Raw genomic sequence first — 27,968 nt, 5'->3', positions numbered from 1 at the left:
CACAGACAAAATATTTTTCAATACAGAGAAAATATCCATTGAGCGTCATTTCTCTGGGTAAAATGCAATGACGTCATTTAAATGTCACAAAGCTCAAACAGGCTCTGTAAACATGACAGAGGTTACTGTCCTCAAACGGCCTTCACAGTCAGCAGATCTCAGTCCAACAGACCATCTTTGGGATGTGATGTAGAGTCAAATAGTTCAGATAATGTCGACAAATCTCAATATGGACCAAAAGGTTTTCACAGTACACCAAATCTTTATTGACACATAAAAGCATACAGTACTTATATACATCTTTTTGAGTATTTACAAAATAGAGAGCCCATGGATGTTACACATGTATAAAAATATGCATTACATCTATATAAATATGTACACAATGTGCAAAACATATGGCGTTACAAACAACAAGAGGCATGGCATGGGAGGCGGCGATAAAGAGAGGGGACTGGAACTACTAACAATGCGAAGCCTTAGTTTTTAACCTTTCAGCGTCAATCTGCGATTGAGGATGGAGCCTCTCAGTGCCTCATTTGTAAATTAAATATCCTCCACAGAGCTTTGTTCCACCAACAAATATACAGTGTTCACAGGATGATAAACAGTGCAGGTGAATAAAGAGAGCAGGAGCAGGCAGCTGAAGTCTAACAAGCAAACAGCAATGTTCAGAAAACCTGCAGGAATTCTTCCACGAGAAAAATGAGTTATTTCAATCCTGACACACACCCCTCCCTCCCCCTCGCGGGTAATGAAGTGCGTCTGAACTGTATTACTCTGTAGTAAAGGCTCTTACACGAATAAAATCAAGGCAGGATCTGACACACAGTACAGCATATGTCGAGGGAGAGCAGCTATTATTGCTTTTAGCTGTCCTTGCCTGGGCCAGTCAGCAGCCACAATAGCGAGCTGGGAGTTGCGTCGCATCACAAACGTGTGGATTTACTCCAGCAAAGAGATTTATGTTTATCTGATATGAAAGATTTTGTCTTAGAAAAACAAAAATATACACATAAAACAAGATTAAATGTTGAATCTTTTACTTTAATTCTACAAAGAGAAAAGAGATACAAAAGATAAAAAAATGAGAGTGAGAAATATAATGTTTCACTGCCTTTTTGGCAACAACGTATCGAACGTGACAGCCTTTAACGCTGACAATCAGAAGGAGGAAAAACGCGTTGAACATGAATCAGCCAGTGACTTTCACCGTACGTTTTACTCGTCGCAGTGCGCTCCACGAAGCAGAGGTAAACGAGAATACGAGCTCGTCTCTGAAGGAGCGTGGGATTGACGAGAGTTTGTTAAAACAAGCTGAAAGACGACGCAGCAGAAGCTGAGAAGGAAGTGTGTGCAGCATTTGGCGTTTCGCTTTTCGTTTGGGATCCGAGCACATCTGCGAGTCCTGGCCTGATCAGGTGATACAATGTGGGACCGCAGCAGGAAGAGAGTCCGCTCGGGCCTCCACATCACTGCTTTTACAGGCAAAAAAAAGAAGAAATCTAAACATTTTTGCCTAATTTGCTAGTTTTTTTTCCCTGTTTCTGTTACCCTGAAGTATCAACAGCTGCTGTTGAAGATGTGCCGTGAAGCCACAAGAGAAGTGAAACATCGCCCTCTACTGCCTGCGACCATAATAACAGGATAAAGTGGTTAAAATGTAAACGTGATTTCACTGACTGATATAAAAAGAACATTAAAAAAAGTCTTAAAATATAAAAAAGTCCCACACAGTTACACTGCATCTGTCCCAAAAACATAAACAAAAAACAAAGAATTAATATTCAGGTGAGTGAACTTTGATGCCTTCAATTAAAAGGCAGCCTTCACTGACTACTTCCTGCTGTGCATCACACTGTAAAGGTGTCTACGTTTCTCTTTTTTTAAAAACTTTACTCCGAATGAACGACACAGATACAAGAAAAAAAAACAGTAAAACAGTCATCGGGAGCCTTACAAAGAGACAAATTTGGAATATTCAAAGCAGGTTGCAAATGATTGGAGTTGGGAGATGTTTTGCAAATTCCTTTAGACAACTTCAGGGCGGCAGCAGAGTTTGAAGCAGCCATAGACTAAACACGAGTACGATCATGCACACGGAGACACGGCTGTACATGCAAGAGACGGAAAGACAAAGACAAACAAACACAGTCACACACACACACACACACACACACACACAGAGGGGCATGCTTCTCTCACACACTGCCCGGAAACTGACTTTGTCTACAAGCCACAGCAGCTGATGTATCGCCCTTAAACCAGCGGAGTATGATTTTAGAGTATTCCGATTCCTCCAATGAGCAGTCGATCCCGTATTGAAAAGGCTTGTGAACCAAAGCAACCCATCTCTTTTTTAAAAACTAGAGCAATTTCCTCTCCTGTCTCACACACACAAAGTGCAGGCATACTGCGGGACACCCAGATTTAAAGCTCAAAGACATCTTCCGATAACTGGCAGCACACCTATTACAGATGTGTGTCTGCAAATTGATACTTGTTCCCTTTCCTGTTTCGCTAATCAGAAGAAGAAGGAAAAAAAAAAGCTGCCAACTTTTTTTTAGAGTTAAGTCCCACTTTTTAAAAGTACATTCACAATTCGCAACTTGGACAACTGCAGTATCTGCGCAGCCAGTGGCAACGTGATCTTATGTCACAGTCGTGACGATCGCCTTGGATATGCAGTGTTCACATTTCCTTGTTCTGAGGTCAGCGAGGTGCGTCGTCAGATTTGTGCGCCTCTTTAGTGCATAGCTCTCACGTCGACGGGAGGAGCCGCCGCCGCCTCCTCTCGTCGTCGTGTTGTTCTTTAGAGTCATTGGTTGATCAGCTTGACTGATGGGAGTCAACGATAGGTCAGGAGAAAACAGTCACATCTGTTACAAACAAATCACGGACCAGTGCGAACAGAGGCTCGACTTCATTCAGACATTCCTTCACACCTCAGTCTGGCAGCTAGCTGAGTGTATAACCCCGGGCTTAGCATTGGGTGCGTCGTTATAGAGACTCGAGTCTCCTTTTACTTTAGTCTGAGCCTCCAGTCATGTTGTAATCACCAGCTTTTCTAACCTAGCATGTGACAGCACTCACGAGTGTAATTCATATCAGACCTTCAGGAACTGTCTGACACGTTGATCTATCACGATGAGTAAAACAGATGCCGTTTTCCTCTACTAGAAATGATCCCCTCAGCTCAGTTTTCTTAGTGTGGTTTAAACTATTTACAAACAGTCTGTTCTTCCATTTAGCATTTGGCTCTGTCTCCTTGGCTCTGTTTATGATTGCTAAAATCATGACATCAGACACTAAAAAGTCTATTCCGATTAAAAATCCCTTTATTGCAGCGCAGCGTGACCGCAGTCACCTTTCGGCGGACGCTTTCCAGGCCGCCGAGCCGTTACGGGACTCTCTCCTAAAGCTGTGCAAACTCCTGCTTGTAGTTCTGCTCGGATCAGCCTCTCTTCCTCTAGAGTAGTGGGAATATTACAGATGGTATGGATGTACTGGTAAGAGTGGTATGGCACTTAAAGGCCATGTTTTCTCCTTTTATGTATTATTATTACTATTCTTTTTTTATTTAAAATCTCTGAAGCTTTCCCTTCATCCATCCATCCATCCATCTTTCACACTTCTCCATCTTCATCATCAAAGCCTCCATCAGTCCCAGTGCAGGTCATGTGTATCCAGGAAGTCCGTTGGGATCCCCAGTGGTGTCAGCATCCCGCCAGGACCCGGCGGCATGGTGAGGTCCAGCCACTCCATGTTGTCCAGGGCCGGGTCTGACAGGCCCATGTTGAGTGAGGACGAGGAGGAATCGCAGAAAGACAGCTCTGACGTGTCCATGGGTGAGAAGGGCTGCTGGTCCATGAGCTGGGCCTGCAGCTCCTCCATCAGGCCCTGCGTGCGAGGGTCTGACGCAGACGGCGTCTCGGCCAGCGTCCCCTCTAGAAAGGCTTCCAGCTGATTGTCTGTGGCCAGGGACGATAGACCGGGCAAGCACGGGTTCACAAGCATGGAAGGAGGGGCTACCTGGACCTGCGGGGGCGGTCTGGACAGGACGGTGTTGACTGGAAGGGTGGTGATGCTGGCTGTGACAGGGAGAGTCTTGGGGTGAGACACCGGAGAGTTCTGATGGATAAATGGAGTGATTTCTGCAGGCGGGAAAACAAAGATCAAATAAGGATGCAGATTAAAAACTGACATATTTAAACATGTTAGTTTGTCCACAGTGGATCTAAAAAAAGAACTCATTTATAAAGTGATCTTAGATCGTATCGGTTTTTAAAAAGAGTTCAGGCTGTAGAAATAAATCACATCCTTTAAGCCAATTATGAGGCTTACTTATGGGTCAATAACTTGCTGAAAAAAAAAAAACAGCCATTTCAAAGGATGAGTTTCCTTCTTTGATCATTGATCAGCTCGTGTGCTTTAAGTTATCGTCTTATTGCATCAGTCAATCTCTCCTAAGCTTCAGGATACAGACTCTTTCCCTGATCCTCTCCCTCAAATTACAGTTTTAAATGATTTGTTCCTTTAATGCTCACAAGGCATCCACACACTCATGTAGCAAAGCAGCACCGAGCCTTTGCCCCTCTGAAAACGAGCGCTTCACAGTTAAAAGAGTAACATGTGACTCTCACATGTCACACAACTTTGTTCTGGAGTTGTCAGCTTTGAACACTTGTACAGAGTTTTTAGTTGGACACGCCAACAAAGATTTCAGAGAAGTTATGGAGGTGGGTGTGGCTGCGTTAGTGCTCTCTTTAGGTTCTTCTTCACTTCTTTCAAGATTGTGTGTCACTCACAAGCAGAATAGCAGTGGTGCTTTGTGAAGTGGGTTTTTAGGGATGTGCATCTCTAATTTATTGAGGAGGTTTATTTTTAAAGGAGGAAAGCCTCCACGAAGGTCCCTTCTAATCTCGTCTCATTAACCTTAAAAACAACTCCTAGAAGCTTTTATAGAAGTCCCTGTCATGGTGAATTCAGAGTCTCTCGCTTTTTATTAGTCGGCAGTGTGAGGACGATCGGAGCATTTTATGACTCATCAATGCAGAAAAAGTCAAATTCACATTTCCAAATTACTTGAGTAAAAGTAACCCCTTTTGGCAGTCTGCAGTTTACACGGTACGTGGTCTCTGTTATACATAATATCCAAAAGGCTGATATCAGATCAGCCACAATCAGCTCGAATCTGCCCACACAGCAGCTTATTCACCGTTTCTCTGACACTTGGGGCTTTTTAAACTTCTTCACACTGAACAGAACGTTTTTCTTTGCACCGTCAGTGTGCACCAACTTACCTCCGCTCTCTATAAGGATGTCAAACAGGTCGTCCATTTGCTGGCTGGTTGCTGTGGGAACCTGAAAAGACATTTAAGGACGTTAAGAGACTCGACGCTTTGTAACCAAAAACGAAAAAGCTGCTCAAGGCTGGAAAAACTGGAAGTATACGCCTACGTTTTTTATGCTTCTCTGTACTCTGCACACATCAGTTTCAGTAGTGTGTGTGTCAGCTGTGGCTTGTTTTCATCTAACCTGTGAAACGTTGTTGATGTGAAGACTGCGGCTCTGTTTGATGGCCTCCTCATAGCGGGGAGGCTCTCTGGTCTTAGGAGGCTGGGGAACCAGGGAGGTGGGCTGGAAGATGAAGGTGGGCTGAGGAGAGGAAGGCTGCAAAGATGACAGAGAAAAGATCAAATCAGAGAAATATGTGAAGATCTGAAGAGTTAAGTTCAGAAAAATGCTGAATTCCTGACAGACACCTTATTGAGGGGCCCGTTGGAGATTTGATGGTTGGGTGATGCTCGTGGAGAGAGCTTATTCTCTGGGGAGCTTCTCAAAAAGCACTGGGGATTCATCTCAGGTCTACTCTGGTTCTCCAAGCCAGCAGTGTTATTGCACATAGTCAGAGTCTGCCAAGACATGAGAGAGTCTGACATCAGACCTCTGTGCATCACAGGTCTTTGAGGCTTTTGTGTAGAGCTAACTGGAACTACTAATGAGACGTGACTCACTTGTAGCAGCGGCTGCTGGCTGGGTGCCATCTCCACCTTGGTGGTCTGCAGCTGAGGGACTGAGGAATGGACCAGGCCTGGGTTTGAGACTGTGGCCTGGAGAACAGGCTAGTGCAGAGGAAAGACATGCGAGACCTTAAGACCTCAACTTTACAGAGGATGAGTCGAGATGGTTCTTTCTAGGTTTTATATTAAGATTATCATTAATAATGCCAAGATGAGTTTATAGTAGATCAACACGCACTTACTCTGTGACACCCTCTGCCATGCTACGCCACTGGCTCACTCACCTGCAGGCTGACGGTGGTGCTTGGCAGCTGGATTGCAGCAGCGTTGTTGGGCAGTGACACTGGAAGGAGGATCTGTGTTCCAGCTTGGCCAGTTGCTGTCAACAAAGTCCGAGGCTGACCCAACACCTGGGAAACACCACCCGAGTGGCTGATGAAGAACTGCTGCAGGCTGGGGGGTGTGGGCTGGGACTGTGGCTGGGCTCGGAGTTTGGGACTTTTCTGGGACTGCGAGAGGAGCTGTGGGCTGCTGGTTACTTGAGGCTGACCTGGGGCCTGGATTTGTGTGATGAGCTTGGTTTGGGTCTGCAGCGGCTTGCCAGAAGAAACGGTCACATCCTCCAACTTCACCACTCCTGCCACGGGTGCTGAGAGTGCCTGTGAACCCAGGATTGAGCTTGGGATAGCAGCAGTCGATGAACAATTTGACAGGACTGCACCTTCGACTTTCACCAGGTTAGAGTTGAGGACAGGAGGAACAGAGTTCACAGCAGCTCCTGGAGCGATCTTGGGGGACATAGAGGCAGAGTCACCCTGACCTCTCTTCTCCACTTCCAGTTGCATCTTCAGCACCTCCACCAGCTTCTGCTCCTGCTCCAGCTTCCTCATCAGCTCTTCTATCTGCCGCTCCTTCTCGTGGAGCCTTCTGTCCTTTTCCTCTGGGACTTTGAAAGACTGTGAGGACTGTGGCCCTAACGAGGTCAGCATTTGAATTTCAGACATCCCTACATCCTGCTGGAGGGCGGAGAGATCAAAAGGAACAGGTGAGACAGGCGGCGTAGAGCTCATGCTCTCTGGAGCCACCTGCTGGACTGGGACTACAGCAGGTGTGGTAGTTGTGGTAACCTCCATGGGGATGGCAGATAGGGTAGTAGTGGCAGGAGTGGGGATGCTGGCAGCAGCAGTGGTGCTGGGATTGTCCTGGAAAGGCTTCAGTCTTTCTATCAGATCCGTCTTTGTTCCCGACACTGGGAGGCCACGAAGCTTCAGCTCTAGTTTCAGCTCGGCCACCTGGGAAGACAAAAGGAGGATCACGTCAGCATCAGATTTTAGACTTTAGTAGTCTATTTTTACAGGAGCAGTTCACTCTCTTTGGAAATGTGCTCATTTTATTGCCAAGAATTAGAAGAGAAAAAAAGATTAACATAATTTATGTGTGTTTGTTAAATTTGTAGCTGGAGACAGCAGATGGTTGGCTTTGCATTAAGACGCGGAAAAATGTGGAAACATGTTGGCTGTGCTTAAAGGGACAACAATCCACCAAACAGCACGTCTAAAGCACATCATATTTTGTATGACTCATGATGAGCCATCATAAAACCAACAAATACCAGCCACAAACACCTGACTTCATACGTGCTGCAGTTTTCAGGCTTTGTGCAAAGACACGCTGCTTCAGGTTGGAGTTTCTGATTTAGTGCGCAGGCAACATAGTGCCATTAATCTTCTCTAATAACACTGTAATAAAGCAAATACCACACTTCAGCACAGAGTCTTTCCTACAGACGTAAGTACTGTGGCACGGACACCTACAGGAGCTGTGAAACTGCAGTGTACAGTTTTTGTGCTGATGTTAATGTTTGGAACGCTGTAGTTACTGAGTCAGCAGAGCACAACTTTACACACTTTGTGCATCGGCGCTCTGCAACTTTACATGATGTTAAGTTTTTAACGATTCAACAAAGATCGCACCCACAGGAGCTGCCAAGCAAACCTGTGTCAGGAAGCTCACGGTGCACCGTTTTTGTGCTGATGTTAATGCCAGAGGAGGCTAGGACTTCCTCTGCCAAACAAGCCAGACTTTTACATCTGCTCTGTAACTTTACATGGTCTGACACTTTGTGGCTTGTTGCAGGGTTGCATCTTATTATAGCAAAACACTTCAATTCAGTCAGTTCTTTAGAATGCCCAGTTTTTTCACAAACATCTATAAAGGCTAAATGCATAGCTAGGTGACACCTGCAGCAATGGGACTGAAAAAAAAAAAAAGAATTCAAAGATTAAGGAGTAGTCATCCAGTACTTTTGTCTATGTTATTTTTCTCTGGGTCAGTTAAACAGAAATTTCCAAAGTGCCTGGGAATGTGATTTTGAACAAATACCTTCATCTCTTCCAGGTTGGCAGGCAGGACACCAGGTTTGCGGTTGGACAGCGAGTTGTTTGGCCGGGCCATTGCTGAAGGCAGAGCAGCAGGGGGAGGTGCAGTGGGCAAAGACACCACAATAGAAGTTGGCAGTGTACTCCCACCGTTATTCTGACCCTCTGCCACAGGTCTGCAGCAGAGGGGGGAGGGGAAAAGACAAACAAAGATGAGGTGATTGTTTTTTTAAGGAAATCCTTTCTGAATTACAGGAATATGAAACAAAAAAAGAGGAAGTGGAGGTGGGAGAGAGGGACGGTGTTGTTATAGAGAGAAGAAAGGCAGAAAGAAGAAAACAAGGAGAGGAAATGGGTTCAAACAGTCCATCCATCCTGTTCCTCTTGCCTCACTAACAACACCAGTCAACCAAATCACAGGCCAACAGCGATTTCAAAGACAGCTTTGCTACACCGCTGCTGCCAGGACTTTCACGAAAACAGCAGCTGGTTCATCAACATCCTGTTAGTTATCAATATGATTAGGCACAAGCCTGTTATTGGCGCTCTGCCTCTCTGTGTTGTTGAAAACAACAATATTTGGCTTTGTTTCATAATTAAAAATCAAATGTCAAGCAAGCCAAACTAGTTTAGAAACACAAAAATAGAAAGAAACCCGTCTGAAGTACAGGTAGAAATAAAACTGCAGAATAACACTGGTTTCAATGTTAACACGGGGGGGGCGGGGCTAGTATTTGTAATTTGCTTTGCACACGTACTTGAGCGGTGCTGGTAATATAGTTTGGTAGTTGTAATGCTGCTGCTGCTGGCTGAGGATCTGCAGCTGGAGAAACAGCTGCTGTTGCTGCAGTAACCGGGCGTATGAGGAGTCCATGGGTGCTTCGCTGGCCTCCTGCTTCTGGTCTGGGGGAACATACTGGTGGTACTTAAGCTTTTTCACCCTCGGCTTCGGCTCCTTGCCCTTCTTACTGCGACTCTTCTCTGAGGGAGCTTTCTGCTGACTTTGCTTTGGTGGAAGCAAACGTGGAGGGAAAAAGTATTAACATGTGTTAAACTCAACAACAGTCTCTCCCCTCCTCTCTGGAGGGGAGAGGGAGGGGAAACAGGAGGACAAAGGAGGGGGGGAACAACTAAGCTGTAGTGCCTCTTCACCTCACTGTACAATACCTTGTGCAATACTTTTTGTAAATAGTCAACAGTGCAATAGACTCAATACTTGAAATGTGCAATTCACTTGTATTTTTATTTTTTATTCCTATTTATCCCCTTTGTATATTTTATTTATATTTGTTTCTGTATTTATTTATATATATATATATATATATATATATATATATATATATATATATATATATATATATATATATATATATGTGTGTGTGTGTGTGTGTGTGTGTGTGTGTGTGTGTGTGTGTGTGTGTGTGTGTGTGTGTGTGTGTGTGTGTGTGTATATAACAATTCTGTAACTGTAACTTCGGTCGTTGCTGTGCTTTTTTTTGGAAATCGAATTTCCCTGAGGAACCCACCCGAGGGATTAATAAAGTTCTGTCTTATCTCTTATCTTAGAAAAGCAGAAAATGGAAACAGATGCGTTGTGCTTACTTTCACCAGTGTTGGGGCTGGTTTTGGAGGTACAACTGTAGCGACTGGATGAGTGAGGGTGACAGCTGGGTGGCTGGCAGGCGGCTCATTGGTGGCGATTACTTTCATGAAGTCTGTTTTTGGGACGGGCTGCAAAGAAATAATGGGTGGAGGGGGACACACTTAAAACCTCCAATGTCACTGTCGTTAAATAACAACAGTCTGGGCCTCCAGCTGACCTGCAGGATGGTGCTGGGCAGTGCTACTGGAGAGGGCGTCTCTGGTGCTCTGCTCTCCACCGGTGAGGGTGCAGAGCTCTGGGACTCCTGGCTGGCCGGTTGCTCCGGGGACAAAGCGTCGTTGCTGTCTTCCTCAAGAACCTTTGGATAATTCACCTGGCCCACTGAAAGATAGTAAAAATTACAAATCTTTTATCATTATTCAAAGGATCAAACAAAGACATCTTTTTGTACCGACGAATTTAAACGTAAACTAAAATCATGTGTTCTCACCGATGATGGCTTGTTTAACGCTGGAATCCACCGGCAAAATGTTTTTCTCCACCAGCTCCATTGGGCCTGGTCGCTGGGCGATCTTCTCGTTGAGGTTGTCTGCTAGTCGGGCTCTCTTCAGTTTCATCTGAGTGGCCTGTAGTGAAGGTTCTGCTCCGGTCTCTGGGGACGACAATAAAAATTGTTATACAATCAGTCATAAATCAAATCAGCTAAATGCTCTAACATCAAGTTAAAAATACATCCTTTCTTGCTTAAATATGACATCAGTCTTTCTATTTCAACACTTTAAAGCACCACAGGAAACAATACTTAAAGCATTGTTAAAAAAAAGAAGTTTGTGCATTGTGAAATAGGCAATTATTAGAACCTTGCAGGATGTGCATCCTGACCAGCTCTGCTCTTTCTGGACGACTGCGGATCTTATGTTTGAGAAAATTCTCAGTCTGGAGAGGAAGGCAGACACAGATCAGTTAATTACTTAAATTTTACTGTTACTAACAACTCAAGTTTACATTTATGTAGTTTTTTCCCCATAAACTTACCCGGGCTCTCTCCAAGCTGCGAATCTGCCCGTGGAAAGCTGCCGGACTCTTCAAAGCTGCAATACAAAACATTTTCATCTACTTTATTCACAAATTATTATCATAATTTTTTTAAATGTCTCCTGAGTTATCAGTATGAACCAGGGTACCACTTTGTTATTATTTCCCACCCACGCCACAATAGCTGTTACTCACGTGGCATAATGCCCTGGTCCACCAGCTGCTCCCGGGTTCGCCTCTGCTGGAGTCTCAGCTGCAGCACTGAAAGCAAACATGGAAAAGCAAATTTAACTGCTATGTAGAGAAAAAGATGAGAAACCTTGCTTGATGCTTAATGAGAACTACGAAAGCGAGGAAATAAAATAGGGAAGACAAACACAGAAAACCCAAAAGATGACGAGAAAAATGTCTCACTAATGCAACTCATAGTGTACTCATCGTGCTGACGTTACGTATATTTTCATGTTTAGGATGACTGTGCAGACTTTCACGCTAAATGCTCTGCAGCTGATCACATCTTTACAAACGGGGTTAAACAAAGAGGTGCACGCTAGCGTGGCGAGTCTCTCCCAGGTATTAGAATTCTGCCGTTTTAGGCGATTGAACCTAAAACCCTGTTATTGTTTTGTTACTTCACTCCTCAAATCTGCCTGGTAAGACTCAAATCGTGACTGTAACAGTCGCTGCTGAGGGATGGGAGGCAATAAAAATTGCCCTGTCATAACTCATCACTGACAGCCTGCAGTGTGAAGATCTAAAGCACAGCTATCTCTTAGCTAAGCAAAGACACACAGACAAAGACACTCACGACTCAATACACAACATTTTGTTTCATTATTTTGTTGAAATGTTCTAAACTACATGAAAAATCATGGACAGGAATATTAATAATGGCATCATGTGTTTAGAGATATTCTATCAACCATTTATTCACCTTTGTTTAAAAGCTGAAAGCCAGTCAAATCCTCTCGACCACGGAGTAATAAGACCATCCAAAGAGCTTGTCCTCCCACAGTGGGATGTTTATGCTACAGAGCCTTTAACCCCTCCTCCACCTCTACTCCCACTACTCCCATTTTCACTGAAACCAATTTGAGATGAGTTTGTTTGCCTCGTCTGTATCGTCGACACATCATAAGACGTAAAAGTGTTTTTGTAACTGCAATACACTACAGGAGCAGTATCACCTATATCGCCTGCTAAGACTGCACTCAACACTAATGAAGAAGAACGGAGCGCGAAACAGGAGGATGGAAGAAAATGTTAAAAATAAAAAATAAAAGTTTGGTTTCCCCCCCCCCATATAAAAGCACAGAAAACAAAGTTAAATGCAGAGTGCAAAGCATTGATGCTGCTTCATTACAAGCATTTAAATGCCGCATACTGGGGCTGTGATGTCATCACTGAACGGCGCAGTTTTAGAGCGCGCAGCGTTGATACCTCGTTTATGCTGCTGTTTGTACAGTAATGTTTATGTTAGCTTACCTGTAGGAAGCTTCTCAGAATGTTTGCTAAGCCAACACGAGTCAGTTTTGTTAGCTAATGAGTGAAATATGATAGTAAAGCATTAAACAGGGGCACTCGAAAAGAATCTGCACCTCTCAAATGGCTGAAGTCACGACAGAGAGCATTGTTATCAGCAGCTGGGAACATCGTCTCAAAGATAAGAGCAGGCCTCACTCCAGAGCACGTCCAATTAATCATCTGTAAACTTTGGAAACTTGTTATTTTGGACTAGAAAATAAAATCTTTTTGATTGAATTGGAAGCTTTATTTGAGCTTATGGGCAGCAGCCATTTTTACTTTCCTATCTGCACATTATTTTTTGTTTAAATACTATGAGGACTTTAATTTGTATTAAATAAAAATATTAGCCATTTCATTTTTATTCTGACGGTCTTATCGAGCAATGTTAAAAACACAGCTGATTATTTTAAAATTCATGTTTCCTGGGTCATTATTTGAATTTGCTGTGAGTCGAGACAACAGGGTGATTTCACAGGTGGGCAGACTTCAGCAGGTGGAGCCTGGAACAGGAGGTTTGCCCAAAGGGAGCAGAGATTAGAGTTATTGAGATAATCGTCGACTAATTGAAGAAAATTTGCAGATTAGCCGGTCTTAAAAATAACGTTTAGTTGGAACCCTACACCAGACTGCACTGTTTCTTAGAGTTTCAAAGCAGTTGCTGACTCAGCGCTGCAAGACACTGAACGTAAAAAGGCAGCAACAACTGCATGCTCAGCAGAAACCGCTTCTCTCAGAAACACCAGCACACAGCTTTAATGGGATTTCATTAAGAGACAGTCACACAGGGACGTATACACTGAGTGGGAGTTGCAAATGCCCACAGATTAAGCACCGGGCACAAGTACAGTTACTTCTGTATTCACAGGAAGGGACACGTCAAAATTACTGTGAAATACAAACTCCTACAACACAACAGGAAACAGCTGCCTCACCAATATTTTGTCTTTCCCATCTGTTTACCGCCAATCGCTTTCATAACTGATGCCCATTTTACAGACGAAACTGGTATTAAAGGCAACGCAGCTCCGGTCAAAAATTTACAGAAATAATTGCCGATTCAAAAAAAGAAAAAGAAAAAAATCAGTAACGTGGACTCTCGCTGCGCTCTGTAAACACTGCGAGCCAGGTTTCGGTGGAGACATGTATGCTTAAGGTGATTCAGTTAAGACTTCCAGTAAACAACGTCCCCGAATTCCTCCGGGAAACGGCGCTCAGACTGACAAACACACGATGACCTGTGACCTCAGCAGTGTGAAGGGAAACTGTGGATATGAATGAGGCGTTTATGCGCTCACACAGAAATAAGGAAGTAAAAGAAATGAGTGTTGTTAAACCAGTACCACACACAATATATATTAGAGATTATGTGTAAGCAGACTAACGAAAAAACACTTTGGAGACACAGCAGGTTTGACTGCCTTTGTAAAGTGTTTGCTTTGCCTGCGCCTTCAGTGCAGCCTCTCTGCTCAGATTTGCTAAACTAAAAGAAATTAAAAGATAACTACTTAAACGTTTACAACTCAGGACACCTTTTGATTTTAAGCCCTTCTTTAAAGTTTTCCTAATAACAATCTGCAGCAATCAGACACTGAAAGCAAACTTGTGAGATAAGGAGAAATGAGACAGGAAAAAAACAGCATGGTTACTGTTAAAATATTTGAATGCTGGACAGTGCAAGTGTTTCAGAGTACGGAGGAAGTGGAGACAACCAGGGTGGAGTAAAAGATAAGGTCTTTATCACAGAGTCTCTGCTAAGTTCCAGTATTCTGTATGAATCAGGCATACTGATTGCTTCCCGGCTGCAGCTCCTAAAATGTGGAACAATTTGCCTTTGCACATTAGACGGGCCTCCTCTCAATAGTTTTTTAAACCCACCTTTGACACCTTGTGAGATGTTTTAATTTTACTTTTGTTCTATTGTCCTTCTCGTTTTACGTCTTTCGTGTATTATTCTGTATAGCACTTTGGTCCTTTGTGGCTGTGTAACAGTGCAGCCTGCTCGGAGTGTCTTTGAGTTAGTGTGAGCTGTCCTGAGACAATTAATTGCTCACAGTTGTTAATTAATTTAACAGTAGGGAGATTACACAGCCGCTGGCAGAGGCGCACATTAGCAAACACCCTGACAGCTGCTTAATATGACGCTGAAATGGAAAGTGTTGCTGGTGAGCTCAGCAGTTTGTCAAAAGCACTCCTAACCACCGCTGTGTATTTATTTGGACAGTATTAAATGAGTAATGATAACATCCTAATGAAACCCATCATAAATAAAGATTATACAGGGTGGGCCATTTATATGGATACACCGTAATAACATGGGAATGGTTGGTGATATTAAAGTCCTGTTTGTGGCACATTAGTATATGTGAGGGGCAAACTCCTCAAGATGGGTGGTTTAGAAGTCGGCCATCTTGGATACAACTTTTGTTTTTTTCAATAGGAAGAGGGTCATGTGACACATCAAACTTATTGGCAATGTCACAAGAAAAACAATGATGTGCTTGGTTTCAACGTAACTTCATTCTTTCATGAGTTATTTACAAGTTTCCCTCCCTGTGGGCTTCAAACTATTTTACATGATCTATATATAAGCTTCGACATGTGATCCTAAAAGAGAGAAGTCATTTGTATTTGTGGAAACGTGGCCTGTATTTATTTCTTTACTTGCTCTCAGTCTGATAAACAATAATTTCATAAAATACTCGATTAAAATCAGTCAGACACGTCCACACCATCTCTTCTACCAAAACCCTGTACAGGGTGGCAGGACAAACTTCACATCTTAGAAGAGAGCCGGAGATCAATAATAACTACTGATAAACACAGAGTGTGAAAAGGTAACTTGAGAAGAAACACTCAGTGCATTATGGGAAGTCCCCAGCAGCCCAGGCCTTTTTCAGAACAACTAAGGGAGGGTTCAGAGTCACCCGAAACAGGCCTAATTATAAGCTTTATCAAAAAAAAGTAGAGCTGGTGTCTGTTTCCTGTATCCAAACTGGTTCCACAGCAGAGGGCCTGAAATCTGACACTGATTAACACACCGTTACCCTGTTTCTGAGAGGCTTGTGAGCTGCCCACGTGACAGACCATCCAGCCATGAAACAGTCGTGCATTTCTGTATTACTCATGCTTAGGCACGTCAGCCTGTCATGTGACATCCAAACAGAGACAGAAAAGTTTGTGAGTTGCAAGAGATCAGCCAGCGCTACACTTGGCTAGAGAACACGTGCGATACGCGTCTATCACCCGTTCTGGTCCATTTCTTAAAACCGCGAATTCCAAAAATAAACACCTCAAGTGAGATGGACTTCCTGTTCAGAGAAGTCAGTTACTCAAAGCTAATTATAGGTAGAACTCACAATTCGCAAACATAAAAAGAAAATCAACAGCTTGGTGGAGATTCGTTTTATTCTTATTATTTGTTTGCATATAAACTTCTGCTTACCAACTTCAATTTTTAGGCTACTTCCTTTTCAGACTCCTAATCTTTGTCAAAACAACCTCAAAACCCTTAATCTCCAAACTCCATCCTGCTGATAGTGGTGCTGTAATTCTCCTCCTCTCCCTCCAGACTCTCTGAGCTCGCCACAGCTTAAGACTCAGAGCCGTCTGATGGCAGACAGATTAACACCTGCATGATAAAAGCCAATATGAGAGGAGGGACTCTGCGGTTGGCAAAGTGCTGTGGAGGGCTCAGAGGGTGGAAAGTATGAGGTATGTTTTCTCACTGGAGGGGAAATGACAAAAGCCGAGATGATGAGTGGGTGCTACTACTGTTGACATTCCACAGAAATTTTCCGCAGTCAAGCCGTTTCTCCTGCAAAATCCTACAGTCACCCAGAACGTGTTAAATCCAGTCTGGAGCAGCTTTGATTAAAACCCACTGCAGCATTTGTTGACTTGCATCTGACGAATTAAGATTTTCTTGGGAATCATGATCAATACCGCAGTGACTGGACTGAATGGCTTAACTGGTCTCCATACGCCAGTCTAAGCCACGATTAGAAGCTGGCGGTGAACCGAACCCGCTCCCAAAGCCTGGTATTTGCATAGCCATCCATCAGTGTCATATTCAGTCCCATGTGGATGCCAAAACAACACTGACACTGTGAGGATTTAGAAGCAGAGCTGGTGGAGGAATCAGGAGTTGAGGACTGAAGCGTGATTGGCTAATAGAGTGGCAGTTAGTGACTGCACATCTTTGTATTTACATTATTGGACAGTGTGTGCGCTATCAACGCATGCAATCTTCAAATACAGTATTTGGCATCTTCAGTTTACAAGGTTTCTGCTGATTTTATCTACGAAACTATTTTGTCTGTGTTTTATCTGTATGCATGTAGCTGATAATAATGCTTGTTATTCTCTAACACCTTAGAGAATAACACAGAAAGAGGGATTTACACATATCACTTTTCTCCGTTTTTCACTGCTTTTTAAATAATGTCACTCAGTTTGTGCTGCAGCAGAGACAGGAAGTGTGGGAAGCCAACAGAGATGAACTGTGGAGGTTGTGTGGCAGCAGTGTATCCTCACCATTTTTGCGTTCACTGAGCGGAGGCAGGCTCTGTGTGGGCTGCAGCGACAGCTCCTCCATCTCATGGGTCACAGCCTCGCTCTGGGGACTGGGCACCAGTAGATTTGACATCTCGCAATCCCCCTCTGCTCCTAACTGCCTCTGGGAAGCCTGGGGCTCCATCCTGCCTCAGGAGGTTGGGGAGGCTCTGAGGCAACCAACGGATCACCGTCCCTGTGTGTAATGTCTCCCTGCTACCTGTGTAAGAGCAACAGGAAAGAAGAGAAAGAGGAGTATCAGTTAAAATCCTTCCTCAACAGGAGGAATGCGTCACTCAACGATACTTTGTGGGCTCCTCGAAAATAACGCTAATTCAGAATAACGAGCATCATCATCCTGTTGGTATGACTGCTTCACCCAACTGGTGAAATGCTAAGGGTGGCATTTCATTTCAGCCATCTGGAACAGCTCAGTCGCAGCCCAAATTATTCATTAAGCCAGCTGGGTTGGCTATTATACTGAATAATCACTTCAAACCGCTGCTCAAGAGAAACAACGCCAATTTGTGCATGAATGTTCTCTCTGTTCCGACAGGCTTCATAATCCGGAGCATGACGTCGTTGTGGTGGTTTCAAACGGAGGGAACGGAAACATTTCGGGGAGCAACACAAACAGTTTAGTATCCATGGCGTCCCAACAGTCTGCTCGGTCTGAGACATTTATCGCTCTCCAGCAGCACCCAAATCTATCCATTCCTGGACCTAAGCACTCTTTAATAACCATCCTGATGTGCTGCTTTTGGCTGAGAAGCACCCTGTTCCTATTGCATCTTTCTTTTCTCCCCTCAAGTGTCAAAGGCATCACACAGACCACAGAGTCTGCAGCACCATAAGACATGCAACAAATGCTTGGACTTGAAATCAGTTTTCATTTATAAGTCTCTGCTCTCGCAGCGCTCCACTACACTGTTTTCCTTTAAGATCTGTGCCAGTTTCACAGACCAACATCAAGAGTCTGCAGCTCCATTAATCTGGCATTAAGTACTAACAGGGGAGTCATTGCCAGTTAACTTGACATTTATTCTCAGTTGGTCCATGTTAACTGCTGCAACCACTACAAAATTCACCCCAGTCGCCAAAACTTTGGTTTCTAATCCATCACCACTCACTGCCTCTTATATGATGATTATGTGCTATTAAAACAACCTGGTTCAGCGACAATTCGGGCCTTGAAGTTCAGCAGTGTAACCTCAATGGCTTTCTGTGGTAAAACTGCAGAAACAGTGTTTCACACAGTGACTGTAGAGGTCAGACATTTTCTAAGAAGGGTGCATGCGTCTAAAGAGAGACACAAGCCTACTTTTTTAAGTTTGCAATTTAAATTACCAAGTACTTTGGAACAAAAAGCAACAGGGCGACATACTCCAGTGCATTTCCAGTGAGTCTCATCCTCTGGATGGACGACACACTCCTGGACCGGTTATCCCTCCAGTCTGTCCAAAAGACCAGACTTAAACGCAAAAACTGCCACGTAAACAAAAACAGCCTTGAAATAGAGAAGTGATCAAGAAAAATGGATGGATGGATGCTTGTTCCCACACTACGTTAAAACAAATGCAGTTTGTCTGTTAGCTTGCTGGCACACAGCTGGGACGCCGATGCAAAGAAAACCATCGCCTTGGGTGGTAACTGTATATGAGCTGTTGATGGGACCATTCCTACCTGAGGAAGCAGCAGACAAGGGACGGAGAAAGAAGTCTTGGCTAGTTGCTGTGAAGAGTCACACTAAGCCATTGAGTCGAATCTGGAAGGAGAGAGAAAAACAAACATCATGAGAATGAAACTCACAAGTGCAGCATGTTTTCCTTTTTTTCAGATGACTCAGTGACACTGGACAGTCAGTGTATAATCCTACACCACATTCAGTGCTAAGCCTGTTTCACTAAAAGTCTCTTCTGTTTCTGTCTAGTCATAATGGCTGTTACATTTAAAGAAGAAAAAAAAAAGCAGTAAGCTTTATTTTCCTTTATTTCTGAAAAGCGGTGGCTGAATATTAGCGTGTTTTCAGACCACCAAACCAGAGTTTAACATAATAGAGGGGCAAGAGAAACCACACTGAGAAACAACTACTTGAACCTAATGAGAAATCCGATCTGCAAAACATGGTGCCACTGTGATGCTGCTTTAAAAGGTGCGGCGAATAAAAGTAGTAAGCACCACTTCAAAATGCCGCAATGGATGCGGCCGACACTCAAAGCTTCATCTGGGTCTGAAAAATCACGTTCAAAGGTTGCACGGAAAACATGCACACTATGATCGTCTATACAAAGACAACAGAAACTGCAGCTGTAGTGCAGCATCATACTGCAGCATGAGGCAGAGAAAAGGAATCAATCAGCCACACAAAGAAGCTTTTAATCCTCTCTGAGATGTGTGCAAAGTAGATAACTTAATTAGGATAAGACTCATGCATCAATTCACTGACACTCTGGAAAGATAATGGCCTTGTGCCACATTTCTCATACTGCATGCCCATGTACATACCCGTGCTTCTGTATGGAGTGTTTGTGCAGTGAAAATGAAGCTTTTATAAAAAGGTATTCTACGTGCATAAATGCTAAAAGTTGGTTATTTTAGCCTATTGCTGTGTGGCTGCTAAGCAGTATGACAAGATCTTAATACAACAACCTTTAAGCACCTGTGTGCCACATCACGTTTGTGCATTACAGTAAGATTGCCAGTTATCTTGTTGATGCGGGTTCCTCCCTAACAGCAGTAACAAATGCAGTTTAGCATATTTTAGCCTGTTCAACAACTTCACTTCAAAAACTCACATCGGTCAGACTATAAAAATGAAGCTAGATGGATTTCGTATCACAAGAGTGAACGGCAGGAGAGAACAGCAGTGCAGCATTCCAGCAGCCAGACCTCCGTGACACGTGCGAGTACATGTTGAGCGAACAAGTGAGTGCGAGAAAGGAGGAAGTGAAAGAGAGAGGAAGGGCCCAACAACTGTCGCAGCTGAAGAGGTTTTGTGGGATAAACATCGGTGGTCCCCCTCGCAGAATCAAAGAACAGATCCAGACGGCAGGCGCAGCATGTTGCTGTGCCCTCTGTTCTTTTAATGGCACGAGGCAACAAGCCGCACATTCCTCATCAAAGGGTAATGCGCACAAACACACCTCTAGAAACAAAAGGGTGCTTAACATTAGCGAGTGAGCGGTCGCTACTCATTCACACAGGTAATAGATGTGCCGCACGACTGGCTTCACCTTCCAGATGCAGAAGCTGCATGTATATTTTACTGTTTATGATTCTGCCCGTGGGCGTGTTACAGACACAGACCACTGTTCGGTGCAATCACAAACACATAAACAAGGACACCCTTCGCTTCCCTGTCAGCACACATTTGTCATCCAGTTTTCTCTACTGTAATGTGCAAAATAAGATCTTGAGCAACGCCTCACTTCTCTATATCATGATAGGAAAATGGGAAATGGGTGCAGTAACAAATTGAAATGTGTGCAAACACACATGGAAATAGATTATAGGAGGCTAAAACTATTTTTAAAATTCCAGTGAGCTTGAAAGTCAATATTTGTTCTACTGCACAGGCCGAACTCTCTTTTTCCAGGAACAGTTCTCCAGGCTTCTTGAAGGACACTCAAAGCTCTTCTTTGGATCCTGCACAAACACTGTACAGACTACGAATGTACAATACATCAGTTTGAGTTAATGCTAGGCTCGTTGATATTTACAGATGGCAGTGGCTGAAAAGATAAACACTTTTCACACGGGAATTCTGAACAATGATGCAAGAACCGGGTTAGCACACCGACTGCTGTCGTCTTCATATGTAGCGCACAACACGAGATGGTCACCTCAAGACAAGTACAGGAGGGAGCTGCCCGGGTAAGACATGAGCAGCCGGGAATTCACCGAACAACTACCACTGCCGTGCTCACGTGTACTTTAACTTTGCATTTGTTTTGGACAAAGACCATTTAATGGTTGATTTGCCTGCATCAGATTTTTCTCTTCTCACACGCAGCACCATTATGCAGTATTTACGAACGTTCAGGGCTGCGGCGCACATGTGCAAACATCCATTTCAAACCAGTTCAGATACAATTATTGTTACAATGTCTTATTTTGAGGAATTTCCCTTTCAACGACAAAATTTAAAAAAAAAAAATGCCTGTACAGGGCGATGACGACGAACACAGTCAAGTTAACTTTAAGTATTTGCATAGGTAGGGATGAAGACAGCGAAAGGGGTTTTCAAAGTATTTGGAGCTCAGCCGAGGTACCATGGAAATAACAGCCTATGAATTAGAGCAGGGCGATATGGCCAAAAATATTTATCACGATATATATTTGAAAATTTGCGATAACGATATAACTGACGATATAATTGATGCGAGACAAAATACAACTCCACAACATTACTAGCGCAAAATACAACCTTCCATTTATTTTCACTTAAACAAGAAGCTGGTTTTTATGTACATTAAAGCTTTATAAAAATGTAACAGTGCAAATGCAAATTCCTTGCTGAAAGTTTAACCAAAAGGCATTTCCAGTAGAAATGGGCTGACATATCCTGAGCATAACCATGTATAATATCCACTGAAGTTAAAAAGAGGTGCTTTGCAACATTAAACTGCAGTGTGCAGTACGCATTTTTCGGACCATAAGGTGCACGGGATTATAAGGCACATTAAGCGAAACAAAGCAGTCAGATAAATCAAACTTTATTAAACTCATTCTTCTTGCTTCCGCCACTTCTGTACCATTGATTCATTAATGTTGAATTCTCTGGCAGCTGCTCTATTCCCATGTTGTTGCAGTATATTAATGACTAACCTCGTATTGTGGATGGATTATCTCAGTTGTTCTCCTGACTGAAGTTTGGTCCGTTTACAGCATCCTGCCATGCGATTGCATTTGTCTCTAACTATCAGGAACCTTAACGTTAACTTTTATAAGTGGAAAAGTTAGAGCTGGGCGATAGAACGATAACGACATGTATCGCGATATAACTTTTACTCGATAGAGAAATTAAGCTATCGCGATAGACCTCGCCGCTCTTGTCCTCTTAAAAAAAAAAGAAAAAAAAAAAAAGGGTCAGCCGATCCAAATTCAGTAGCGCAGAGCCGAACCAATCACAGCCGCAGCTTCACGTCGCGTGACTTGTTACGTACAGCGCAAGTGCCAAGCCGCACGTGTTTGTTTGGGAAGCAGCCAGCGGGTAATGGAGCCAGCGCATAATGGAGGAAATGAGCGTGACCGAAGAGAAAACAGATGATGGTTCCAACGCCGGAGAGATTGTCGAACGGAAGAGCCATAGAAGTTCCGTAGTGTGAAGGTATTTTGGCTATTTCAAGTCTGACAAAAAACAGAGTAGCGCGCACTGTAAATTGTGCCGAAAGCAAGTCTGGAAATACAATAAACTGGTGCATGCGTCACACTGTGCGCCACGTTATTGTTTCGGTGAAATGAATACTGTTACTGTTACTTCTACTAGGGCTGCTCAATTAATCGAATTTTAATCACGATTACAATCTGGGCTTTCAACGATCATTAAAAATGACTGAGCCGATTATTAGCCCCTCCCTCATTTATCCGCGACACCTTAAAGGCCGGTCCGTGAAAATATTGTCGGGCATAAACCGGTCCGTGGCGCAAAAAAGGTTGGAGACCGCTGATTAAGAGGACCCGAGGGAAGCTCGGAAAGCTAAGCAGAAGTTATTTGGAGAGTGACTGCCGTTGGTTGAAAAGAGAGTTTAAAAAAAAAAAAAACTTCAGTGGTGTTGCACACTATTTTATATTATTTTTTAAAAGTCATTGTTAACCCTTTAAAGCCGGTCAGAGCCGCACGCTCCGTTTTGCGTAACTATTTTTAAATCCCTGTAGAACCTGAACCGCGTAAGCTAGCGCAATAATTTGTTTTGCATATGAAACCGGAGGAGTTGTACTTACATCTGATGCCATCAGCTTGTCCTCGGTCACGGTTTCGTTCCACATATAGCTTTGCAAAAATTGCATAAAAAGCGCTTGCAGGAACAAAAACATAATATTCCAGAAACACGCTTCGCCGTTCCTATCAGCTGTTCGTAACACTTCCCACAGTGAAATTATGCACATGCTGTTTTCTTTGCAAATTTGCATCATAGGATTGTTTTTTGTTTTTCCTGCAGTATATAAAAATTGCTGTATCTCCAAAATAAAACTATGAAGACACTCAAAATAAATTTCCTGTGGTGGGAAACTATTTTTTGCAACTTTATTGTATTTAAAGTTTTGAGGGATAAACCTCTTAAATTTCTCCAAGTAGAAATATATGTAAACAAAACAAAAGCGATTTTCAATTTTTTTTGTAGTTTATTGCACTTTTTTGCAATTTATGTAATTACTATGGACTTAATGCATACATATTATTAAAATATGGGCTATAACAGTTGTATTGATGTATAGCAACTTGAAATGCTCCCACAAATGGCACTACAGCATGTAAAAAAAAAAAAAAAAAAAGCTCTGGTGGACTTGGTTCTATAGTAGGTCTTAAAGGGTTAAATAAATATCGTCAAATAATCGTGATCTCAATTTCAGTGAAAATAATCGTGATTATCATTTTTGCCATAATCGAGCAGCCCTAACTTCTACTCTCTGCAGTGTTTAAATGCTTACATATACACACAGTTACTGTCCGTCCACACATACGACTCAGTTCTGCTTCTATGCCCCAGCTTTGTTTACTTTTTCCCACCGAGGCTTCTAGACTTCTGATTGGCCAACATTTCTGCACGGTTAGGAATCTAGCGCCACCTGCTGCTTTGGCATGTTCATAGCAGTGTTTTCCTTCATTTCTGCCTTTATGTGTGGACGGGATTATTTTTTAAAACGAAAACGGAAAATCTCAGTTTTCAAAAATACCCGTGTACGTGTGGACGTAGCCTCAGTCTCTGACTGGAAGCGCCAATTCGTCATTCGGCTTTTGTCAGACTAAAGTAACTGTTTGAAAAGCTAAGCTATACAATAAGGAGAGATTGAGAATTTCCTTTTAGTTCTCAGTTTATTTGATATTGACAAAAGTTAGTCAGTTTTGTCTGTTCTTCTGTAAAACAAACTAAGATTTATTTTTAGAATTAATATTTTGTTTCTAAGTGGAATTGACAATTTAGTCTGTTTCGTTTGTTCTATTTTGAAACTTAAACGCTTTAGCGGCTGCCTTTTGTGTAGTTTGCAATATTTGCCTTTATTTATCTGAAAAAGTCTCATGTTCCTTAAGTACATCTACCCTGTTGAACATATTATGGGAAATAAATATTTAAATAAAAACAAGCTGCTGATTATTTCACATTTTACTTGTGAGCAACGGCACATTTAAATCTTACAAATATAGTTATTTGGCTTATATCGTGATAGATATCGTTATCGCCTGAAATGAAAAAAACATATCGTGATATGAAAAAATCTCATATCGCCCAGCTCTAGGAAAAGTGTTAGTGTTCGTCCTCCAGCTTCACTGTTTATGTTATGCTAATATAGCTGTGTCGCTAGCGATCACGTAGCACATCATTATATACCAACTAGCCCAACTTCAGTAACCCTACAAACGTCACTGCTGTTTAGTTTCCTGTCTTCATTTATGTTGGAAGTGATAGCAGAGCTGTAAGTTTGAATTTTTTCAGAAATCTCTCAGTCAGAACATGCTATATCATGCTTAGGTAACTAGCGAAACTAGCGAGCTAACTTCCGCTAGCTTCCTGCTAACTTCTAACTCCGTTAAATGTAATAAATTCTGTTTTCATGGATGCCTGGAAGTTAAACTTCATAATTACACCTGGTAAAGCAGCAATGCTGATTGTTTTATTAAAGATGAAAGAATTTAGACAGTTTTTAACTCTCAGTGATGCTGCAGTGTTCGTTTGACCTGAAGCATACGGAGTTTAGGACCCAGATTACTCCCAGATTTAAGAGCATCTTAGTCCGACAAATACGACAATAACGACGGCCGCTTGCATGTTCTGCAAAAAAATGTGCGTTGTCGTGTATCTGACGGACAAACACCAAACCAGTTCCACATCACTGAAGTTGCACCATTTTTACAAACCAATGTAAAACAAAACGTATGAAAACAAAGGCACTGCGCATGCGCGTTTTACTCATATTCTATCGCGATATTTCATTTTCCTATCGTTGCCTAACATTATACCGGTATTACCGTGAACGGTATAATATGGCCCAGCCCTACTATGAATGACTATGCCATCCTTAGATCATTGTGCTTGCTAAACTAGAGCTAAAAATAAACGTCCTCCTGGTGAGACTTCTGAAAAGTCAAACAGATTTCAGATGGTGATTCGGAGGCATTTCTCTACATTATCAATGCTGACTGGAGATGTTAGCACAGTGCGGTGTTCTCAGCTAAAGCCAAACGAGCCACAGAGGATTTTAAGATTAACTAAACTAACACTGGCTTCAGGTTTTATCTGTGTCCGATTATCTGCAGCGTGACAAAGGAAGATCAGTCAAGTCAACAAAGGTGTCCAGGCTGATGACAGAATGTGGGTGTGCCTGCTGCCTTAGGCTCTTCTTTCTCTTTCACTGCCTTATAAAAAATAAAAATAAAAAAAAAAACAGGCTACACTCGTGCCATACAGGTGACATAATTTATGGCATTTTACCGGGAAAAGTGTCTTGATTGTCTTGAGAGAAAAAGGCCTATATAGAAAAAAAAAAGGACAACATTTCTTAAGCAGAGAGCAGGATTCTAGAGGTAAAACAATAAAACAATTTATACAATATTAAAAGCAATGGAAAGTGGTTTACAATCACAATAGCTTTGCAGGCATCGCTGCAGCCACAGAGATATGTACCCACAGCCGTTGCAAACATGTCTGAAGAGAAGGTCATGGGCCACCTTACAAATAGCCCTGTAGAGAATCCCAGTGATAAGGCAGCCACACACACCCATTCTCTTAAACAGCCTGAGATAACTGAAATTCTGAGACCTAGTGTCCACACTGTCTTCATAGAAAAACGCACAGACTGAACATCCCCTCTGATGAACTGCCATGTCATGTAGTCCTGTTTAGGACATGCCTGTTTGGCATGGCACAGCAACAAAAAGAAAATCAAGTACTCTTTTTTTTTTTTAAGTCACAGCATGCTATTCTTCAGTATGAAACACAGCTCAGCTTCAGCTCAAACAACAGAACAATGTGTAGGGCGTACATGAGAGCCGCTTTTGAGCAGTTTGAGTCTGCAGATTTCTGAGCCTTCAATAGACCAGGTCTTGCAGGACAAAAATGTCTGCTTTTAACCAAAGATAAGACAGGAATTATGTCATCACCCTGCCTCATTCAGCCACAGTCGCTGCTCTGCTCTTGTTTCCCACAGACACGCATGTGGTGTCGTTTCCTTCCTGGCTGCCTTAGGGGACTTTGCTCAAAAGATCCCCTTCAAAAGAAGAAGAGAAATAAGAAAGAACCCGTACAAACAGACCAGGTAAACCACACTAAAAGTTTCAGTGTGGTGACACCTAAGCAAAATTAAAACTGCGACTCGGAGGATTTATAAAAGCCCCTAATTTCCCAGCGCATTGGGCTGCTTCTTTGGCCTGTTCTATTTTGCATGACAAGCACCGCAATACTGGAAACCGCAGTACTGTTGCAAACTAACCCTACACTAAAAGGCAGAAAAAATAACCTACAGCCTCCGTATATTTCCGTTCCCATGCAACCATATGCACAATGTTTAAGATAACGTGAATAATTCACACTTTACAGTGACACGCTGACTCGACAGAGCCGCCTCTGAATAAACGCTTCCTGCCAGTCTGCATGACTCACACACAGGCTGTTTGGATTTGCTGCACCACAACCTCTAGACATTTTTATTTTACTTCTATTTGTTTTTTCACTTCATTAGACTAGGAAGGCTGGAAGAGAACATGCCGGTGTTTCAGTAAGCCAGGAGACTCAGTACACTGCGACAGTATTACTTGAGAAATTGGCCTGTCGGCTCACTAACACACTGTATGCCATGCCTTGCAATTCAGACAGTATCCGCAGTTAGCTAGAAGGAAATGGCTGAAATAAACACACACCTTGCACAAACACCATACTCACAAAAGGCTAGTCTGTTTAAGCAGCAATAATAGATTTTCCCGAGGGAGTGTTATTGAGTGAGACGGCTGGGCTGTTATCGCAGAGGGGAGTGGGTGTGGGTTAAGCTAAGGCTGGATAACTACTTTAAATCTGACAGGGGAGTGAGTTACAGACAGCGACGAACATAAAATATAATGAAGCGCTTTCATGACTGTCATTTCTAGGAAAGGGAATAAATACACATCAAGTTACAGTCAAATGAGCCTTGTCCATGCTTTCCTTACCAAGCCACGCTCTGCTGTCTAGGTCTGCACATCACGAATGCTCCTCAACAACAACCTCCTAACATTTTCTCCAGTTAGCTCGCTCCAGCTAACATGGGCTAACATGCTAAAAACAAGACAGCGCCGCCCCGGGTTTGTGCTCTTACCGAAATATGACGACTTGAAAAGCGAATCCATCCGAGCCGTGGTCTGCAACGAGGTATCCAAATTGCGTCAACGGAATTATGCTAAGTATTCAGGTTTTTTTTTATTCGTCTAGCTCTGAGATTGAAGTTTATTTCGCGGACTAAAATGGCTGCGACTGGTCTAGGTTCGGATGCAGAGTGACGTAATGACGTTGTCGGACAGGAAGCTCGGGAGAGGTCGGCAGGGGAGGAGAAGGGTGGTCCTCTTCACTGGGCAGCACGGTCACTCCTTAAAAACCGGAATTTCTCCTTCAAAGTACAGACGATTGCAATATAATGGATACGTAATGAAAACCTATGTCAACA

At 42.9% G+C, this 27,968-nt stretch overlaps 1 protein-coding gene across 3 annotated transcripts; it reads right to left on the bottom strand.

Moving 5' to 3' along the window:
- Nucleotides 1–242: 242 nt before the first annotated feature.
- mrtfba (myocardin related transcription factor Ba) lies at nucleotides 243–27,795 on the bottom strand. Of its 3 annotated transcripts, none has more exons than XM_080872349.1 (17): nucleotides 27,624–27,795; nucleotides 18,801–18,882; nucleotides 17,100–17,337; nucleotides 11,235–11,300; nucleotides 11,040–11,095; nucleotides 10,865–10,940; nucleotides 10,495–10,656; nucleotides 10,222–10,385; nucleotides 10,004–10,132; nucleotides 9,160–9,407; nucleotides 8,406–8,577; nucleotides 6,308–7,315; nucleotides 6,018–6,125; nucleotides 5,766–5,915; nucleotides 5,539–5,673; nucleotides 5,304–5,364; nucleotides 243–4,154 (listed from the first exon to the last, which is right to left on the bottom strand). In XM_080872349.1, exons 3-17 carry the CDS (start codon nucleotides 17,260–17,262, stop codon nucleotides 3,661–3,663), a joined length of 3,192 nt encoding a protein of 1,063 aa, XP_080728475.1. In that variant the 5' UTR covers nucleotides 17,263–17,337; nucleotides 18,801–18,882; nucleotides 27,624–27,795; the 3' UTR covers nucleotides 243–3,660. The 3 variants fall into 3 exon arrangements, with proteins under 3 accessions (XP_080728475.1, XP_080728477.1, XP_080728476.1); XM_080872351.1 differs by having other exon boundaries at nucleotides 17,100–17,333; XM_080872350.1 differs by lacking the exon at nucleotides 27,624–27,795 and adding an exon at nucleotides 27,478–27,517.
- Nucleotides 27,796–27,968: the final 173 nt, after the last annotated feature.

The sequence above is a fragment of the Rhamphochromis sp. 'chilingali' genome, assembly GCF_963969265.1.
Source record: "Rhamphochromis sp. 'chilingali' genome assembly, chromosome: 22".
Classification (NCBI taxonomy): domain Eukaryota; kingdom Metazoa; phylum Chordata; class Actinopteri; order Cichliformes; family Cichlidae; genus Rhamphochromis; species Rhamphochromis sp. 'chilingali'.
This window is presented reverse-complemented; position numbering and strand designations above follow the sequence as displayed.

Excerpts from the sequence above, each read along its gene's own strand:
- mrtfba (XM_080872349.1), bottom strand. The coding sequence starts at position 17,262 with ATGGAGCCCCAGGCTTCCCAGAGGCAGTTAGGAGCAGAGGGGGATTGC. Across the intron at positions 11,096-11,234 it reads GGACCAGGGCATTATGCCAC|CTTTGAAGAGTCCGGCAGCT; the intron begins GTGAGTAACAGC and ends TTTGTATTGCAG. Across the intron at positions 10,657-10,864 it reads CAGGATGCACATCCTGCAAG|AGACCGGAGCAGAACCTTCA; the intron begins GTTCTAATAATT and ends TGTCGTCCCCAG.